Source organism: Rousettus aegyptiacus, unplaced genomic scaffold (genome assembly GCF_014176215.1).
Source record: "Rousettus aegyptiacus isolate mRouAeg1 unplaced genomic scaffold, mRouAeg1.p scaffold_m13_p_1, whole genome shotgun sequence".
NCBI classification, from domain to species: Eukaryota; Metazoa; Chordata; class Mammalia; order Chiroptera; family Pteropodidae; genus Rousettus; species Rousettus aegyptiacus.
Genome location: NW_023416284.1, coordinates 102462972 through 102484462, shown reverse-complemented (window position 1 = coordinate 102484462; position 21491 = coordinate 102462972). Strand labels below are relative to the sequence as shown.

Here is a 21491-nt window from a genome sequence, read left to right as displayed (position 1 = left end):
CAAGGTCACAAAGATTATTCTATGTTTTCTTCGTAAAAGTTTATAGTTTTGCATTTTACATTTAGGTCTGTGATCCACTTTGAATTAATTTTTTTGTATGGTGTAAGTAAGGAGTGAGGTTCATTTTTTCCCTGTCTAGATGTCCAATTGTTCCAGTATCCTTTCTTGAAAGACTTTCCCTTCCTCATTGTATTGCCTTTACAGCTTTTCATAATTTAGTTGACCATACATGTGTAGATTTATTTCTACTTTTTCTATCCTGTTCCACTGATTTATATGCCACCCCTTTGTTAACTTTGCCATCTAAAATACTGTAGTTTTTTAAATCAGCTGGTAAAAGTTGTCCACATTTTTTTTTTTTTGTAATTGCCTTGACATCCAAGAGTTATTTGAATTTGAATTTGAACATAAATTTTAGAATTTGGGAAATTTGTTGAATCTATAGAAAAATTGGGGGAGAACACACTTTTTAACAATATTAAGTCTTCTAATGTATGAATGCTTGCTGTTTAGCTCTCTATTTATTTAGCTATTTAATTTCTTTCAGAAATATTGTGTAGTTTTTTGAGATGTGGTCCTGACCGTGATTGTTAATTTTTTTCTTATGTATTTTATATTTTTGAGGCTATCATAGTTAAAATTGTGTTCACTTTTGTTTTCTAATTGTATCTTGCTGGCACACAAAAAATACATTTTTTGTGTGTGTGTATTAAATTTGTATCTTCTGACCCTGCCAAATTCACTTTTTAGTTCTAGTGGTTATTTTGTAGATTTCTTAGAGTTTTATACATAAACACTATGTCCTGCAAAGAGAAATTTATTTACTTCCCCCACCTCCTATCTTTATGTCTTTTATTTATTTTTCTTGTGTTATTACGATCAGTGGGACCGCTAATGTATTGTAGAATAGAAATGGTGAAAGTAGACAAGCTTGTCTTTTTCCTAATCTTAGGTGAAATGTGTTCAATACTAAGTATAATGTTAGCTATAGATTTTTTTTTTTTAAGGTGCCTATTTCAGTCCTGACCTTCACCCCTATACCCAGATTTCATAGATACCACCATGGAAGTAAATAGTGACCTATTGTTTATTCACTGTTGCACAATTTTCTTTTTTGCAGAGTTTTAGTCCACTTAGTTCTTATTGTTTCCCTAATTCTCTGATACCTTTAAAAATATGATCTTCGTAATTTATGCATATTTTCCTAGTTACCAGTGAGATCTTTGGCTCACCTGGTTCTACCACTTTGTACACTGAAGCATAAGCATTTGCATTTGTTTTAAAAGCTGCAGTGTATCCCCTGAACCCTAGTTCACTTATACAGTCATTTAATGGTGGACATGGTTTGTTTCTCTTATTTTCCTATTATAAATAATGTAGCAACAAATGTCATTCCTGCACGTGCAGGTATATCTGTAAATTATCAGATTCAAAGTGTAAACGCATTTGTAATTTAAAGTGAAATGGCAAAACTTGAGTGTTTTGAGTAATGATGTGGTCTGCTTTAAATTTTAAATGGTCATTTTGGCTGCTCTGTTAAAAACATGGACACAAGGGTAAAAGAAAGAAGGTAATTTGAAGGTTATTGCAATAATTCAAGCTTGAGATCATGGTGGCTTGGACAATGGTGATAGCAGTGGAAATCTGAGAAATGGCTGGATATATTTCGAAGGTGGAACAAACAAGATTTACTGGCATATTTAATATGGTGTGTAAAAGAATGAAAAAGTTCAAAGGCGATTTCAAGAAATTTGGCCTGAAAACTAGAATGCCATCAAGTGAGATGGACGAGATTGCAAGAACTCATTGAAAGGGGGGTTTAGCTTTAGATATGTAGGAGTTGGAGATGTCGACATCCAAATGAAGATGTTGAATTAAGCAGTTGGAGTCTCTTTTGCCTGTCTTGTATAGCTGTCATTTCCCCTGCAATTCTTTTCATCTTTCACATATTTATTTCAACTTTATATTTTTCATTTTTCATATTTCTATACGCTCTTTTCCATAGACTCCTTTTTTTGTGTGTGGGGTGCTTCTCCCTTGTGCTTCATGTCTTTTATTTAGAAATGTCTTTATTGTCTCTTCATTTCCTGAGTTCCTTTGTTTCCCCATTTTCTCTCTTGTCTAGCTGTTTCTTGTATAGTTTCTTATATTTCTCCTTTGTTTGTTTTCTTTACAGCTGCAATTATTACATTAATTTTTTAAATTCACAACAATCATTTTGCACTGCAAGTTCCATGTACTCTTTGGCAAAATATTTTTAGTCAGTTTCTTTATCAGGAAGTTCACTTCTTTTTTTTTTTTTTTTTTAAAGAATTTTTCTTATAGTGCTAAATTTTTCCCACTTGTTTAACTATATTTTAAGAAGTTGAGTTGTCTTGGACCAGCTGTCAACAGGAGGTTTGTGTTTGGGGTAGTTCTTCCAGGTTTCTCAACTTAAGTTTTCCATCCTCTCTTGCTGCAGTGAAAAAATAGTGCCTCCGTGCATCCATGGGTCCTCTGCTTTTCCAGATCTAATCTTTCATGCTTCAGCTCTCACTACTTTCTTTCAATAGTTGCTGCTACTAAGAGACCCAAATCCTATCTTTTCAGGTGTTCCCTTCACTTTGTGAAGGTGGTTCTTTTAGAACCCCTCTGAATAGTTTCTGTGTGAGCTTTTGCTACCGCCTCCAATATCCATGGCCTGTTTATTTTAGTCCATCTCACAATGGTTCCAACTCTATTTATTGCCTTCTCCTATCTTAGCGTATGCATTTCTGAGCATTTCCATTATTGAATCCCTTGCACATTTCTCATATTTCCCCACTACACTGTGAGAGCTTCCATTGGCAGTTCTGCTGGTTTCAGGTGCCATAGACCACACTTTTGTAGTTGGTTTTCTTATTGTTAAGAGTAGTTTGTTGCTTGTCCATGTATTCGTTTCATTCTCTTTGTGGTTTTGTGTGGTTTCCAGGAAAAAAAGTGAAACAATTCAGAAAGATGTTCCTACAGTATCACTACCAAAATTGGAAGTCCATCTTCTTTAAAAAACAGTTTTCTTTAAACGGATTTATATTCTCGTTATATACAATGAAAAACAGCTGCCTGGCTTCTTAACCCCATGAATAGCTTTAGCCTCACTATTTGCTTTATATTCTTGTTCATGCTCCTTCCACAATATACTCTTGGTTGAGTTGGGGTAGTGAGAGCATGAGTGCGTTTTTTTAAAAAACTCTTTATTTCTTTATATTTTCTTTAATTTTGTTTTATTTTCTTCAAAGTAACTTTTTCAAAAAAATAACTTTCAGACTTGAGCTCTCATTGCCTTTCTTCAATAGCTGCTGCTACTAAAAGACACAATTCTATCTTTTTAAATTTGTATTTCATCATATTATGTATAGTTTACATTTTACATAGGTCAATTAAAAATAAGTTTTAGATGCCCTGGCATATTCATCTTTTCTATGGTAGGGGAATACGTGAGAGGAATGGGAGGCTGGCTCAAGAGTAAATATTAACATTTTATTTGTTAAATAGAAATATTAAAACATGAAAGTCCCCAGTTAAGAGAGTGAAAAGACAATTTATAGACTGAGAGAAAATCTTTGCAAGCCACATATCCAACAAAGGACTAGTAACAAGAATATATAAAGAACTCTCAACACTCAAAATTAAAGAAAAAACACAATCCAATTTAAAAATGTGCAAATGTCATGAACACACAATTTACCCAAAAGCATATATGGATGGCAAATGAACACATGAAAAAATGTTTAACATCATTTGCAATTAGGGATAGCCAAATAAAAACCACAAATAAAAATCACTACACTTATTAAAATGACTAAGTAGAAAATAGTGACAATACCCAAATGCTAGTAAGGATACCGAGAAACCAGATCATTCATATATTGTTAAAGGAAATGTGAAATGTAAAACAGTAAAATTGTTGATGGAAATGGTGGTTGATATGACCCAGCAATTATACTTCTGGGCACTTACACTAGACAAATGAAAACTTATGTTCACATAAAAACCCACACGTGAATGTTTACAGAAACTTTATGTGTAATAGCCTGCAACATAAAAGAACACAAATGTCCTTCAACAATGTTTAAACAGACTATGGTCTGTTTATCCCCACCATGAAATATTACTCAGAATATAAAGGAATGAACTGTTCATACATACGACAATCTGAATAGATCTCAAGTGAATAATGTCATGAGAAAAAAAGCCAATCCCAAAGGTTTACATACTATATGATTCTATTTATACAACATTCTTGAAATTCAATATCACAGTAATGGAGAAGAAATTAGTAGTTGACGGATTAAGGAGGAGGTGGAGGTGAAAACAAAATGGTTGTGGCTATAAAAGGGAAATATGTGGTATCTTTGTGGTAATGGAAATGTTCTGTATCTTTACTGTATCTGTCAATAACTTAATTATGATGATAAACTATAGCTTTGCCAGGTGTTAACACTAGGGGTAACAGAGTAATGGGTACATGGGATCTCTCTGTATTAGTTCTTAGAATTGCATGTTAGTCTCCAGTTATCTCAAAATAAAAAGCTTAAGGAAAAAATACAAGCACCACTTCCACGACATAGTGCATATGCTTGCCTTTATATCATAACATTCAGAGTGCTAACATTGCACAAAAAATGAGAACAAAAGGAAAGCAAATAAAACAAAAAGCCCATTGTTAGAGAATTTATAACACTTCACACAATCATTTGCACTGTGCAGCCATCCTGCAATAAATTACTTTAAATACCACTTGTCAGCAGTTATCTCAATCATTTAGTATGTTTGAACTTGGCTGTTCTACACTGTGGCCTGAGTGCCTATATGTGTTACAAAAGGACACTTTTCTCATGGAAAGTTCAGAATTCTTATTTAGGCAAAACTTTAACAAACAATGAAAACTACTCATCTTTTTCTAAGTATTGACAAACAATTGTAGAGAAGGAATATTGGAAAGCACTGTAGATGTCTGGATCACTAGTGAAAGAAAGCGAGACTTCACTATTTGGTAGCTTGAGATTATTGAGCCCACAGTGGCCTGATAGTGCCCAAATGTGTGTCTTGGGAATGATCTTGTGCCATTTCATGGCAGGCCTAGAAATTATTGTAATAGTGAATTAGTGATGAGCATAAGTGGTATTTAGAGGTAATTATAATAGCTGTAATGGGACATAAAAATACAGGTCATTGTTTTAAGAATGTATATCTTGAATGTGGTATGGTAAAGTCACTGTGGCCACGTGGGAAATGAAAATGAAGCATGGAAGGAAGAAGTTTACTATACTCATAGGTCTGAGAGGGTCACTGCATGCCATGCAAAGCCACAGAAGAAAGTGCCAGTGTCAGTCAGGAATCAGAAGATAGGAAAAAGCCTAGGTCAGAGCCTTTATTGGGGTTTCCTCAAGAAAGGCAAGAGAGGGCAGAGTAAACAATTTAGGATTGGCTAATTTGAATAATTCCTGAGGGCTTTGGGCCATATGGGTGGTCTCTCATTGCCTGATATATGGCCCTGGGATGATTTAGGGCCACAGAAATATTGGCTTGGTGCTTGAGAATTAGGTAAGGAGGTAGTTGGGGGTAGATTGATTGTTTTGCCTATGAAAAGTGTGCTCCTGGCTGGGCGAGCCCTTTGCTGTCTTTAATAATTGGCTAGCCCTGGTAGTAGGGCAGTCAATGCCAAAGCATCAACAAAAAGAAAATGCAGCTAATATATAGTTGCCTCTGTGATGGATGGATGCCAATTGACACAGAATCTAAGAAAATATAGTTGATTCGAATAATGGGTTCTTTTGATCATTGATTCATGGATATGATCGTGCTGAATTGTCTATATTCATAATAGAATAAAATGCTAAATTACAATTAGAGGTCAATGAAAATGATGATATATTTTTACCCCAACAAAGTCATGGACTCCCTGAAATTAAGCCCCCCACTAGACTATGTTTATAGGCAACTAAGAGTGATCTAACAGACAGGGCAAAACTTATAATGTAGGAGAAAGAGGCATAAATGTAGAACAAAGAGAAGGTAAGAGAGTGTGGAATCTGTAACAGAAGTAAAGGACTCTTGGCATTGCACAAGGCAGGACCCTCCACCTGTTAACCAAAGGGGAAGCATGAAGAATGGGTGCAAATGTGTGTACCTTGTAAGATTTGGTGGTGAGAAGTTGAGAGTGCTCTTACTTGATTGCTTCCATTGTCCCAGTGACCTATAGACCAGAAACACTATCTCACATCGGAGAGGGTTAGGCAAATTGTACAGGTGAAATAATCATTTTGGAAAATGAGAAGCACATTAGAGAACTTTTTAGGATTGCAAGACATTGTTGAATGACCTGATTTATGGTAAAAGCAGTCAGCAATTTTGTATCTTTTTCTTGAATAAAGTTGAGCAATAGGTTGCTTGTAACCTACTAAATCTTGAAAACAATGTTCAAATATCACAGTTTGATATAATTTCTAATAATTTCTAATTATTATTCACATTACGAGAAAAGAGGATACAAGTAAATAATAACAATCAAAAGGAAGGTTAAGTATTAGAACAGAATAAATTAGGATTTACATAATTTATAGTTGGCTAAATCAGTCAAAATTTAGAATTAATTACTATACATAATGATAATGTTTTTCTTAACTATAACTTCACCATTGAGATTCTTGAGAAACACTGTCTTGAACATAACTCATGGCCCTATAACTTATTTATCAGAATTGCTTACTTATGTCATCTGTATTTTATGTTTTTTTCAGTATGGACCAATATTTACAGTCTTTGCTATGGGAACCCGAATGACCTTTGTTACTGAAGAAGAGGGAATTAATGTGTTTCTAAAATCCAAAGAAGTAAATTTTGAACTAGCAGTGCAAAATCCCGTCTATCGTACAGGTAAAGAATATTTTCAGATAGTTCATTTGAAATACAACATTGGAATCCAAGAGTAGCTTTAGGTAACAATTCAATCCTCACTCTTTTATCAAAAATGGTAAGTCCCCATTATTTTATTCTTTAGAGTAGGAGTGGACGGAGAAAAGAGTATATAATGAGTTCAGTCACTGAAAAACAAAATATTGTCAGCCTAATACGTTTAGACCTTAATTAGACATATTAGAGATGAGGTTACCTCACTGAAGTTTTCTGTGGAAAATATTTGGAATCTGTATTGTTACAGCTCCCAAGATGCCACTAACTGTTCTGCTACTGTGTGTACAATGTTCTACAGGCTGTAGCTCTTGGCTTGATCACATGTTGCTACTCTGCTCCCTGAAAGTAGAATTCCTCTGCTTAGTAAGCCCTTTACTAGTGGCATTTCCTGACATATTCCATAGGCTATTAAGGTATGTGGGTGCCCTGCCGCCAGTTCTCTTTCCTCAGAGACTGTCAGATTATACTGGTCAGCATGCTTCCAGTGTGACCGCTTGTATTTCTTCCCAGGCCACAAACATGCATGCTGAGGCCATTTGTCCTTGTAAGAATACAGAGCTGCTTCCTTTTGAGCCCGGTTGTTTTTTTTCTTTCTTTCTTTTTTGTTTTCACAATATCTGTGCTTGCTTCTATTGTCTATGGCTTTTTTCTCTTTGCTTCCCTTTGCTACTTTCTTAGGTTTCTTTCATATAGACTCTCATGCATTTTATTGAAATTAAGACAAAAAAAAAACATTTTAAAAGCTGTCAGTGATCAGTAGCATGATTATTTTTTCTTCTTGCTTGCTTGAAAATCACAATGTGTGGGTTAAATTTTTCACTATTTAGTACTTCTTGATATTTGGACTGTGGAATTCCAGGTCAAAGAATATAAATATTTTGAAGTCTCTTGATCTGTAAGGCTACATATCCCTTCAGAAAAATATACCAACTTACTCACGTATCAGGTGTGTGGAATTTATCAGTGTTTATACTTGTCCTTTCCCTGGAGATTTTCATGTTTAAACATTTCTATTTAACAACAACAAAAAAATATGTTAACATTTACTATTGAGACATCTTCTCATTCTTCTCATATAGTCCCCTGATACAGAAAGGATAAATGCTCCAGAGTATCTAAAAATTATTAATGAACCTACATAAAATGTTACCTATACATAAAAGGATGATGAAATAGAAAATTTTAAAATTATTTTTTGAAGAAGTCACTTTGAAGAAATTAAACAGTATTAAAGAAGAATGTAAAGGAAGAATGAGTAAAAAATACTAACACGTTCACTACGCCAACACAGCCAGGAGTGTATATTGAGGAAGGGAGGAATCATGAACACTAATATAAAAACAATAGTGGGGCTGATACTATTAATAAGGTTAGGAAATGCCTCCTGGTAGAAGTAATATTCAAGAAGATGCTTGAAGAAGAAGTAGAAATTAGCAGGAGACATTTAGGGCTTGTAAGTGTGCGTGTGTCGGGGTGGGGTAAGATTGGTCAAGCAGAACATTCTGAGCAGATAGAACAGCTCATAAAAATACTGGGAACTATAAAAGTATGTGTTTTCAACATACCTGAAATATACATTTAGAGGTTGGGAGGACTGGACATGTCATTAGAGAGATAGGAAGTTGGAAGAAAGCTTTGTAAACTTTGTTAAGGATAGGAAGCCAATGAAAGGTTTTAAATATGGAAATAAGATCACTAGATTTGTGTTTCCCAGAGGCCTTATAGATCATCCTTTAAATTACCCTACAGACTTTTATTATCTCACAGCATACATTGAATATTCATCTAGTTTTATTCACAGAAGGTTATTTTATATATCTGATGAACTTTGGCTGTATTCCCTACTAACCAAAAGTAGTAGAAAAGTATGTTGCTTCATTCTTTGCTGCAAAGAATCATTGCTTCTTTTGAAAATGGTTTTCTCTGTTTATAGCATCAATCCCAAAGAATATCTTTTTTGCACTGCATGAGAAACTTTATATCATGATGAAAGGGAAACTAGGGACTTTCAACCTATGTCAATTTGCTGGACAACTGACTGAAGAATTACATGAACAACTGGAGAATTTAGGCACTCATGGGACAATAGACCTGAACAACTTAGTAAGGTAAATAGATACATAACTATTATTTCATCTTACTCTTTTGGAATAAAAAACATTGAAGCCTATACATTGGACTTCAAAAATTATTTGGTCTATTAATGAAATGCACCTAACTAGGCAATTGAGAGATTATGTTAATATTTTAAATTCTAATTAATGGTCAGGTTGCAATTTAGCTCTATAATTTTATGGTGGACAAATAAACCAATACATTTTAATACATTTGCAGTCATTTCTTTATTAGTCATTCCATACAATTGTATGTGTATATGTATATGTACATATATATATGTATACACACACACACACACACACACACACACACATAGAGATATACGTCTTACAATTGTCATGCATCCATCATAATTTTGATGAGACATTCAGTGCAATTTATGATTATTCCAAGTGGATATTGAGAGAACAAGGGAGAGGATAGAATCAACAAGTAGATGACAAGCATCCAGGAGATGTTTGTGAGACACGAAAGTTTGGCTGAGGCAAAGTCAGTGTGGCCCTTAGCGCAGAGTCCTCTTAGAGGGGAGATACTGAGATGAGAGACAGATGAGATAGGAAAGGGTGGCAGAGGGAGCCAGGTAGCACATGTAAGCCATGTTATGAAGGTTTCTGGCAAAGGTAAGGGCTGGGTGTGGGAGCCATGAGAAAAATTCCTCACGTGCATAAGGTGATGTGGGAAATTGAAGTTACCTTAGGCACTTTTCCACCTCAGTGGGATACTGGGGTGCCGAAGGCAGGATTTAACAGTTTAGATTCATAAAACAGAACAACATTTAATATTTTGTTAGCAATCCAAAAAGAGAAAAAAGAAAAAGACAACCAATCAGCCAAACTCTTAGCTTGCCCAGTACCTACAAAAAAAAAGCAGAAAATTCTCAGATATTTTTGAAATTTTGGGGAAAGAAGATCCTGAAAATTTTCTGGAGAGAAAAAGATGGCAAATAAAAATGAAATAACAGTATTCAGTGTTACTAATCTGGGGTATATTAACAATCATTGATTTTTTTTAACTTGAGTATGCCACAGTAATCATTTTATTCACTTATAGTAAAACTTGATAAATACTATAATTTCAGTTACCCCTTAGTCATTTTGAGAATAGGCAAATATTGAAACCTCTTAAGAGTGATTTTCCCCAAAAGATTTTGTCATGTTATCTACCCCTTAGAAATAGCTATTAAATAATGTTTTCTCTTGTATTCTGATTTTATATTCTTCTTTGAACATTTGGTCTGACTTTTTATGTGTTTCTCTCTTTGTAGGCATCTCCTTTATCCAGTCAGTGTGAATATACTCTTTAAAAAAGGTTTGTTTCCCACAAACAAGAGGAAAATCATGGAGTTCCATCAGTATTTTCAAGTTTATGATGAAGGTTTTGAGCATGGGTCCCAGATGCCAGAATGTCTTCTAAGGTAGTTGTTTCCTATAATTAATTCGTAGACCAAGTTCCTCTCAGCAATTCATACATCTCTCATTTCCCTGTTCTAAGTAGATATAATGGCAGTTTAAGTGAAGAGAGAGGACTGTTCCTTAGGACCAGATTATTTTTGGTATGTGTGTTAATTGAGGGAGGAACAGGAGAAGAGATATGCATGTTTTCCTTTTTGTAAAAAAAAAAAATTTGAGGAGCAAAAAAGAGAGGGTGGGGGTGGGAGAGAATATAAATATGAGAATGAAATGAATTTATCTTGAGGCCTTTTATCCAATTTACATCCTTGTCACATTCATTACTACAGTTTGGATTTGTGTTAAATCAAGGGTGGCTAGTCTCAGAATCAGATGTCCTAATTCTCTCTGAGACAAAAGTGGGTGTGGTCAAATGCATTTCTCAAAGTTAGCTCAGATAGTTGTGTACAAAATGGCTTGAATGCTGAGTAACTCATGATTTTTTGATTTCTTGGCAGTTGGTCCACATGGTTAATGGTCAGAGAATATTAAAAAGATAATAGCCAGTTTGGTTTACCTGGCTTAACCCAGCAATCGATCCCATGCTAGTTTTTCATCCTTCTGTAACTAACAACCAGCCAGAGTAAAAGTACACCAAGAGATTGTGGGCCCTCTTTTCTTATATATGCCAATCCTATAAGAATTCAAACATTCATCAGCAAAAGACACTAAAGTGTGGCTGCCTTGCCCCTGTACCATTTTCCTGTGAACTAATAAGTGAAGGTAGACCTCTTATGAAATTCTAGCTGAAAATGAAAACGAAACTTGGAGAAATGATTGTAATTCCATAGACATTTCCTCTTTATAGTGTTACCTGTTACTCCAAAAGTACTTTCAAATTAATATATACACATATTTTTTTCTCCTTTAGAAACTGGTCAAAATCCAAAAGATGGCTTCTAGCATTTTTTGAGAAAAACATTCCAGATATAAAAACATATAAATCTGAAAAAGATAATTCCATGGTAAGTATACCTTAGCTTTTTTTTTTTCCTGATAAAATATATGACTTGAAGATAGTAATAAGCTGTAATTGTTAAAAGTATATTTTGTTAAAAACCATGAGATTAATTAGATACAATTTTTGTGCCAAGCACTGGTATTAGACATACTTACGTGCATTATTTTATTATTACATCATCACAACAGTGAGATAGGTATTAATCCTGTTCTCTATAAGAAATGCCTGAGGCCTCAAAGTTCTGAAGTTCTTTATTTATATATTGTACAATTGCCTATGTCAACAGTGACAGTGGGGGTTATGGTCAATTAGGCAAGGATAATAAAGCACTACTGTTGCAGAAAAATCAGACTTGCGAGAAACCATGCACCGCGGGAGTTGCTATGGGCTACAGGCAGTTATAGAACATGAGGTTTTCAGGCAGGCAATATATCTGTTATCTAGTCAGAACAAGCAAAGGGGAGGGTGAGTCTTCAATTGATCTTGAGGTCACCCTGTCCTTCGGCTTATGTGGCAAGCATGTCTACAGAAGCAGAACAGAGAGCTGATTACAAGGTTAACCATTTGAGTGGAAAATTCCTCTTCACTACAAAGTGGACTTCATTCTTGATGCCAATAGTTTCTCTCTTCACATGCAAGGAGGTAGTATGGTATAATTTAAAAAGCTAGGCACTAGGAGTCAGAGTCTTAAGTGTCCTACATATGTGGTTCTTTAAGGGGTGGTCCCCAGACTGACTGTATTGGCATCCCCTGGAAACCATACAGTCAGAAACTCTGGGGCGGAGCCAAGCAACCTGCAGATGGTTCCAATACTTGCTAATGAATGGTTCTCAGCCCTGGTTGCTCATTAAAATCTCTGGGGGTTTTTGATAATGATCTGATTTTCCAGAGAGAACCAGAGACTGGAGTTCATTTGGTCTGGACTGTCTGGCCTCAAATCGAGTCATCAGTATAGTATAATCTTGGGCCCGATTCCTAATCTTTTGGCTTGTTTGGGTCACTTACCTCATAGAGTGATGGAGATTAAATGAGTTAATGTTTGTAAAGCACTTAGAACTTAGTAAGGACCACCTGAAACTTTATCATTGTTATTATCGTTTAAAAATATATCACTTCAGATCTTTTAGTATTTAAAGATGGCATCAAAAGATTTGGTTTGTTTTTCATTACTATAGTGAGAGTTATAAACAATTCGGCTCAACACTGCAGAGGAAGATAGCCCGAGGAAAAAGAATGTGTGACTATTTAGGTATCTTCCCCCTAAATAAAGGGAATAAAAAGTGATACCAGGAGGCCGTCATTAACAAACTATATTTCAGCTAATGATTCTATTTCACAAACTAATGATTCTATTTCACAAACTCTGACAGGCATGTATTTTCATTTGTATTATTTTCCAGGACTTAGGGATAAAGCCACATGTGTATAAAAGCTGTACTAAGATCTGTAAACTATGAGCCTAAGAAAAAGGTTTTTAATGCCCCAGCTACAACTCCCTACCAGCGATACTTCTACAGTAGCATCTATTTTCTTACCCTGAAAAAATGAGCCATTTTTAATCATAGGTGCTCTGACTCTCTATTTGAATAAAACACATTTTGAACTTTGCTGAAGCTGGATTAGTATTTAAGACTTTGGGACAATCCAATGTGAACGTTCATGAGCAGTTTAACTTCATTTTTGTGCATTTTGCTTCTGTTTCCCTCCAGCAGTGTTCACACTGAACTTATGGTTTTATACCCACATTTTAAAAAAATGTATGCTAAATAAAAAAAGGATTCTGTTGTCTTCTACTACATGGATTTCAGTGGCCTAGTTGAACAGAATACTGAAAGAAGTTTTTCATTTTGGGTTTTTAAAAAAAATATTAGACATATGTTTTGTCACATCATAAACATCAAATGTGATGATTTCTTTCATGTTATTCTACATATATTTATTAAACTAGTATTTTTATTTACAGAATGATATAGCAAAAGAATGAAATACATCTATAGGGTTTTTCATGAGGTATAAACTCTGTCGTAACAGTTTACTTTATAAGTATGAATTAGAAACCAGCTTTAAATGAAATTTATACTTGAACTATTTTCAATTCTGTTAGTCTATTATTACAAAAACAATAACATAAGACAGCGCTAACATTTATGGGGTGCTTACTCCATGCCAGGGATAGTGTTACACATTTCACAAATTCATAAATCATTTATTTTTCATAACAACTTTCATACCCAGAAAAATGGGGATTATTAAAACCAGAAAGCTGGGATTAAAGTGGTTAATCACTTTTGAAATATTACATGCCTGAGTAAGTAACAGCAACAATCTCTTATCATTAATTTTCTTTGATAGTGATTTAATAGTTGTTTTCTGTATTACAGGATCGGCAACAAAACTACTACATTACGGTGCAAAGCAATTCTCTTAATTTTTAATCCACAGGAGTTAAGGATTTTGTCTCTAATGGGGCAGTATAGTATAGTGGCAGTTTTCTCTCCCATTGTGTGTAGGCTGAGAATCTGCATGGTAGACAAGGGTAGGGTTTTCTACTGAATGCTCCAGAGATCTGTTTTTCTGCATTGCTTGCATGTTTCTAAGAGTAGAGGTTTATTAAAGGAAAAAAAAAAAAGATAACATTTGTCATTGGTAATATGTACCAAGTTTTGTTTTAAGTAGCTCACTTAATTCTCAAAACAATCCTATGAGGTTGGTACCAATTATGATCGTTTTATAGATAAGGAAACTGAGACACTGAGAGCTTTAAGTTCTCAGTTCTTAACAAAACTGGTCACCCAGTTCTTAAATAACTTAGCCAGGTTTCAGTCCCACATGTAAGACTCTTAGAAGTCACCACTTCATCCTAACAAGTAAAAAGCTGAACAGACTGAAAAATCAACAACCATAAAAGAGAGAAGATACAGGGCAAACCACAACCCCCAAGACTGGAAAGACCAACAGGCAAATACATGATAAATATTTTGTTGAGAATTTTTACATCCAAGTTTATGAGAGAGAGAGCGGTCTGTAGTTTTCTTTCAGTGCCATTGGCTTTGGAATTAGGGTAATGCTGGCCTCATAGAATAGGGTTGGAAGTTCTCTATTTCTTTCCTCTAGAAGAGATTTTAGAGAATTTACCAGTGAACCCCTCTGGACCTGGTACTTTCTGTTTGGTAAAGTTATTAATTATTGATTCAATTTCTTTAATAGATATGAGCCTATTTAGATCATCTGTTTCTTCTCGTGAGAGTTTTGGCAGATTGTGTCTTTCATGGAAGAGGTTCCTTTTATCTAGACTATCACATTTATGGGCAGATTTATCCACAGTGTTTTTTTATCTTTTAAATTGTCATGGGCTCTGTAATGATGTCCTGTCTTTAATTTCCGATACTACCAATCTGTTTTTTCTTTTTTTTTTCCACTTAGCCTGGCTAAAGGGTTATTGATTTTATTGATCTTTTTAAAGAACCAGCTTTTGATTTTATTGATTTTTTTTCTATTGATTTTCTGTTTCAGTTTCATTGATTTCTGCTCAAATTTTTATTATTTCTTTTTCCTCTGCTTACTTTGGGTTTAATTTGCTTCTATTTCAATTTCCTAAGGTACTTAGATTATTGATTTTAGATCTTTCTTATTCTCTAATATGTACTTCAATGCTATAAATTTCCTTCTAAGCAATACCATGCAGAGTATTTTCTCTGCCCTGAAAAATCCATTTTGCTCTGCCTATTCATTCTTGGCCATAAAATACACCTTAACAATTTAAAAGACTGGGAATTATATAATATCTACTTTCAGACCACAATGTGACTAGCCTAGAAATTAGTAACAGAAAGAAAAATCCCAAAACATATGGCGATTAAACAACGCACTTGGAGATTAAATAATACACGAGTCAAAGATGAAATCTTAAGAGAAATTAAAAATATTTTGAAATAAATGAAAATGAAAACACTATCTACCAAATTTTGGCATGCAGCAAAAACAGTGCTTATAACAGCTTTATTCGTAATTGGCGAAATTTGGAAGCAACCAAGATGTCCTTCAGTATGTGACTGAATTATAATGATAGATATATGTCATTATGCATTTGTCCAGACCCATAGAGTGTTCAATATGAAGAGTAAAGCCTCAGGTAAACCGTGGACTTTAGGTAATTATGATGTGTCAATGTGGGTTCGTCCTGGGTGAAAAATGTACTATTCTGCTGAGTGATGTTAATAATGGAGAAGGTTATGCATGTATTGGGGGTAAGGTTATATCGTATAGCTCTGTGCTTTCCTCTCAATTTTATTGTAAACCTAAACAAATAAAGTCTTAAAAAAAAAACAAAAAAGCTAAGGCAAGCTTTGAACCAATGCAGTAAGGAGTTGAGCTCCAGAGTGCCTACTCCTAATTACTATATGAGAACTATGTAAATGTCTTAACACTACTCAAACTGCAAACCTAGGAGTGGCAGAAATAATCTCTTTCAGATTAAAGAAAAACGCATGGTCTTTCGTTTATTAACATCAGTCTTTGTCACATAGCTATGGTTCGAAAATATTTATTTCTTTTAAACAGACATTAATGCAGGATTTGCTGAATGTGATAGAGACGGAAACAAATGAGGAAAGTCCGAATTATGGGCTTCTACTACTTTGGGCTTCTTTGTCCAATGCTGTCCCTGTAAGTATATTAGTAAAGTAAGAGTTACATGTCTGTCTATGAACTTTTAATTTTTTTCTTCATTTTTCTTTTTTTCTTTTTTTTTTTCAGTCTTTTCACTCATTATGGGGGTAGAAAAAGACTAATGGAATTGTTTGTAAGATAGAAACACAAAAGTGATGCATAATGAAATCTGGTAAGATCACAGAGGAGGCAAAGCAGCGATCTGAAGTTAATTCTGTCTCTGAAATGCAGCATATCATGGGCTAAGGGAAAAGCTTGTACTTTGGGGTCAGTTATGACAATACTTGCTTATGGAATACTTTCTCTGTCAGGCAATGTTTTCAGTATTGGTGCTGCCAAGATGAATAAGGCTTGACCCTTAACTTTTATTGGGGGAGAGAGTAGGTAAATGGATAGTTTCAGATAGAATTGGGCTTGAATCCAGATATCTCCAGTCATAGCTATAGAATCTCATGAAGATAATTTAAACTCGGAGCCTCCATTTCCTTATCAGTAAAAATGGGATAATGAAACTCCTAGCGTGGTCCTAAGACTTGGGTACTTATTAATAATAACTCTCATTTCTCTACAAGGTGGTTGTGAGGATTTGAGACAAACTTAGCTGTTACCTGATGAGTATCAGTTATTTGTCTCCCCCGTATTCTTCTCTTTCTGTGCACCATTCTCATTTGTATTGCTTGATGTTCTGTCCCGTAAGCTTCCCCATGAGTGGAGCTGGTGACACTGGAACCAGAATACTACTAAAGATAGCGGAGACTTTTTAACTGTTTCTTTTTAAAGCTGTTCTCAACTAGATTAAAGTCACGAGATTTGTCTGCCACTTCGTGTTCGATGCGCACGGTTTCCTGTGTCAGGAAGATTTCACATTAGCCTAAGCTGCACTTGTATTATCTGAGAAATTAAAGGGTAACCTTTTTTATATATTTGTTTTCTACTAAACAGGAACGTGCAAACCATTTCTAATGATAGATGTAGTCATTTTTCTTCTTTTTCTTCTAACAAAGAGAAAATGTTTTACATATTATTTATTTCTCATTCCTCTTATGAAGATCAGGGTTTAAAGTTTCCTAAATACCAATAATGTAGTTTCCTTTAACCTGTTTTAAAACTTACTGGGTAAAGAACAAAAATAGAAATTCTGTTCTCTTTAATGTGTGTCAACCACTAGAATGTGTATTTCATCTGGCATGGGCAAGGAAAAATAGTCTAACTAATCCTCTTCTCTTCTTTACGTGCCACTAATATTAACTTCTGATTTTTCCTTACATAGTTGTCTTGGAAATGAATTGAGCTATAGCAAAATTAAAAAGCAAACATCAAAACAACTCCCAAAGCAGCAACAAAGTCGCCATTCCTGTCACAGAATTAATTTTCAAGATTTCATTAGAAAGGTCCCCGGAAGAAAGGAACACAAAGCCCCATTTATCTGACACAGGGGAAGTCAATTCTTTGGAATTCGTTCCTGGCACTGGTCTGAAAGGATTTAAATCATTAATTTCAGACAGGAAGTATCTGATGATTAGTGAAAGTTCCATCTCACTGGTTCTTGTTGACACTTCCAAGAGGCAGCTAATGTGTGGGCAGGGACCCTGGAAAGGCTTTAGGTCAAGCCAAATCCTAGTGCTGAGTGACAGTGGGCTAATTATTTAACTTCTCTGATCCTCAGTGTTCTCATCTATAACATAGGTTTACTATGTACCTCATAGTTGTAAGGATTATATTGGTAATAAATGGAAAGTGGCTAACAGTCCCTGGCACAAAATAGGTGCTTAATAAATGTCAGCTTTCTTCTCTTACAAAAAGTAAAGCCATGGTTTCAATCAATCATTATTTTCCATAGTGCATTAATAATGAACAGCCTGGCTTCCAAAACTTGACCACTGAAATGTCCCAGGGTGAGAGTGGCCACTGCTGTCCTGATTTCTATGATTTCCCTTTGCTGCCAAGAAAGCCACTAAAAATCCTGCCAGAGGTGTAGGTGGTGGGGCCTGACCTTTCTTGGTACCCAGATCATATTCTTAGCTTCTCTCCTACTCTGTGTTCTGCTTCAAGGCCCATGGAACTCAGAGCTCAGACTTCATATGGGCTTAGTACAGGGCACTAGGGAGCTCCGTTATGGCCTAGGTGAGCTTTGGTGGACTGGCCCAAGATATTAACCATGATTTATGAAATTACGTCTACAGGGAAACCATTTCCAAGTTCCTAGAAATTTCTTATTGGCAAGTTAACATTTCAAGAACACTTTTGCAAGTCTAGTGTCAAACCTGACAATTTTCTTTTCTTATTTGCTTCTCTGAAGCTCTCTAAACACTTTCAATGGTTACCCGCCCCGATCCCATCCCACCCTCAACTCTCACAGCATTTATTGTCTGTGCTTCCCATTCCCTCTACATTTAGCATATTTTTTCCTCCTGAGTATATCTCATATCCGCAACTAGATGTGGAAGCTCTTTGGGCAGGAATTATGTCTTACACAAAGTTGTGTTTACCACGATTTGTAGAAGACTACCTGACATGTTATAGATTCCATCAATACTTGTTAAATCTTTTTTTGAATGGAGTACTAAGTGATGCAGAAGAACATACTCAATTCATCTTTTCTATGACACAGCAAGGCAGAACTTTCCTCTCTGTCCCTGATCACCTTTGTTCCTTATCGCCTCTCCAAAACAATGGAAAGGCTTTCTAGTGGCTACTTCTGAAGTTCAGTGAGCCAGGTGGCTCTTCTCTTTTTTGCCTAGCCTTCACCATGGACTTGACCGACACCTTTGGCAAAATATTAATTGGTACCTTTAGGAGCAGTTTTTAACTCCTTTTTCAAATGTGGTTGTACAAAGACCTCAAGGTCACTCATTTCTGTTTGTTGATTCAGTAATGTATATAAACTTTTTGTTTTTTATTCTATTTTATATGCCTTTTATTTTAAAAATATATTTGGTTTTCTAAAGTCAAAAATAATATAGATTTTTAGAAGTGAAATCTGTTAAGAAAAGAGGCGTTAAAAATAAGAGCTAGCACCATTGTACAGCAATTTAAAGTTTAAATTCTTTATGTTTTCTATAAGAGTAAATATTACCCAATTTTAGTGGGCCTCTCAAACTCTAATTAAGCACACAAAACTCCAAATCTCTCTTTTGTGTAACTAAAATATTGGTGTACTACTAAGATTTTTGCTCCCCGCCCCCTGGCCCCCCACCAACATGATCTCTGACTCTTTAGAAAGAAGAATTGAGTATGGAGTGATTATTAATTAAATACCATAGTTCAGCATTTCCATCTATATATAATAGTAAAAATGGCCTAAGTGGAGATACAGAAGAGAGCTCTCTGAGCATCTTATTTCTGTAAAAAAAAAAAAAAAAAAAAAACACAAAAGATCTCTAGGGTAATTCTTTCGTAATATGAAAAACTCCACAGAAAGCAGGATTGTAGTGGCCTTGGTTTACCACATTTATCCTTGCACTATCAGTTTAATGTCACAGAGGGGAAAACAAGCAGAATTTGGCTTGGTGAGAACACTTCCCTTTCAGATAATTGCTCTTCCTCTTTTGACCACAGAGGGGAGTATTGGGATTATTTTAAGGTACCTAAATTACTTCACAAAAGAGACAAAGAGACTTAAATTATACAAAGTGGTTATTGTCGTAGTTAGTAGTCATTTCAGAACTCGTTTTACTAGGTGAAATTTCTTTCACAATACATATTTACCGAAAAAAAATGAAAGGGAAATCCAAGCTTCTTTTAATGATTTTATATGGGTTTCTTTTCTTGTGTAACCTAAAAATAGAAGTGAAAACATTTACCTGAATTAGTGGAAAGCTAAATTTTGAGATGTGTAGCAGTATAATTTTATTTTATAATACTACACTGAGGGAAGATCTGAAATACTTTTGTTTGGTGTAGAGAGAGAATTTGCAAGCATACATCATTCACACCCTATAAACCTGAAAGCACCCTGTGTTCCATAGGGTGTGATATAACGCTATTTTTTATATTGAGTACTTTCAAATTTTAGTTTATGAGATTTTAGGTATAGTTTTGGGGGCTTAATTACCATGCTTCATTTGCAGAATACATGATTTTCTAATTCATTTGTATTTAAAGGTAATTAAATCTTATAAAATGTTGGATTTAGATTAATATTCTTAAGTGCAATTTGTTGTTTCTAAATATTTAATGTATGCCTATACAATATTTTATATTGTATATTAGTAAAAATTATCCCATTTTTCCCATTTTTTAGTAAAGATAGTTTAATGTATGTAAACAATTAGTGAAATTGTAGTGACAGAATAAAATTATAAATTGGACCTCTTAGAGATAAATAACATCGCTTTTGTTCGTAAAATCTAGTTGTTTTCAAAACTGCTCTTTACTAACATACTATTAAGTTAAATTTAAACGTTTCCCTTCTTTTAACAGTTGATGGCTAATGCTAAGTTTGCTATTGTTCACTTTCAAAGAAGGTTGTATTTTTTGACATGTTTTTCTTCTTAAGATTGCGTTTTGGACACTTGGATTTGTCCTCTCTCATCCCAACATCCACAGGACCATTATGGAAGGCATATCATCTGTGTTCGGCACAGCAGGTACTAAAATTGAATTAAATTATATAATCGAAGAGACATCTAATAATATGAGTCACACATCACGGGCAAAGGGAAGCGCCCATCATTTTGTAGAAATTTAACATGGTCTAAAATTAAATGTAATTTGTTATGTGTTTCAGAATATAAATTGATCAGGCAGAATCCTAGAATTTAATTACTGTCAAGGATTTTAGAGGTCATCTAGCCTAACTCCCTTATTTTCCGAATGATGAAATAAATGCTAGAGAGGTGGTGATTTGCCTAACTTCCCCGCATAATCTGCAGAGCTTTTTCTTCTAATTTCTTGGCTCCTTACTTCAATTGAGCTACAAGTCCACAGTTTTGGAATTCAAGGTTTTCCAAATTTTATAAAAATAATATGGTGCATAATGCATATATTACATAACAGTAATTACTAAGTACGGAAATCAGGTAACATTTTATCACAAATGGAATTATTTTCAAAGTTACAGTTAGAGATTTCAGAGGTTAGAACTGCAGTTAGGGATTGCTGCCTTTCACTTCTTCGGATCAAATTTGAGCTGTTCAGCTGTCATCTGTTTTAAAAAACATGAATAAGCTTGAATGAAGACTGTTAAATTACTTGTTTATTCAGTGTAATTTGACTTGTTTTTGGAATAGAGTAAAAAAAAGAATGTTAGTATGTCAAATTGTATATTCTGATATAAAAAGAATAAGAAATGACTTGGTTTTTTTGCAAGAAAACAGTATAATAGGACAAAAGGTCCAATGCCAATTAACAGTTACCTCTCC

The 21491-nt window shown here is 34.6% G+C and overlaps 1 protein-coding gene across 2 annotated transcripts in view; it reads left to right on the top strand.

Annotated features, from left to right (window-relative positions):
- Positions 1-21491, top strand: part of LOC107517800 (24-hydroxycholesterol 7-alpha-hydroxylase) — a 67784-nt gene that overhangs the window by 1595 nt on the left and 44698 nt on the right. For both annotated transcript variants that reach the window (XM_016158934.2, XM_016158933.2), the window contains exons 2-7: positions 6762-6897; positions 8867-9041; positions 10316-10465; positions 11371-11464; positions 16021-16125; positions 20627-20717. In XM_016158934.2, coding sequence (XP_016014420.2) covers positions 6762-6897; positions 8867-9041; positions 10316-10465; positions 11371-11464; positions 16021-16125; positions 20627-20717 — 751 coding nt within the window. The remainder of the gene's footprint in view (positions 1-6761; positions 6898-8866; positions 9042-10315; positions 10466-11370; positions 11465-16020; positions 16126-20626; positions 20718-21491) is intronic.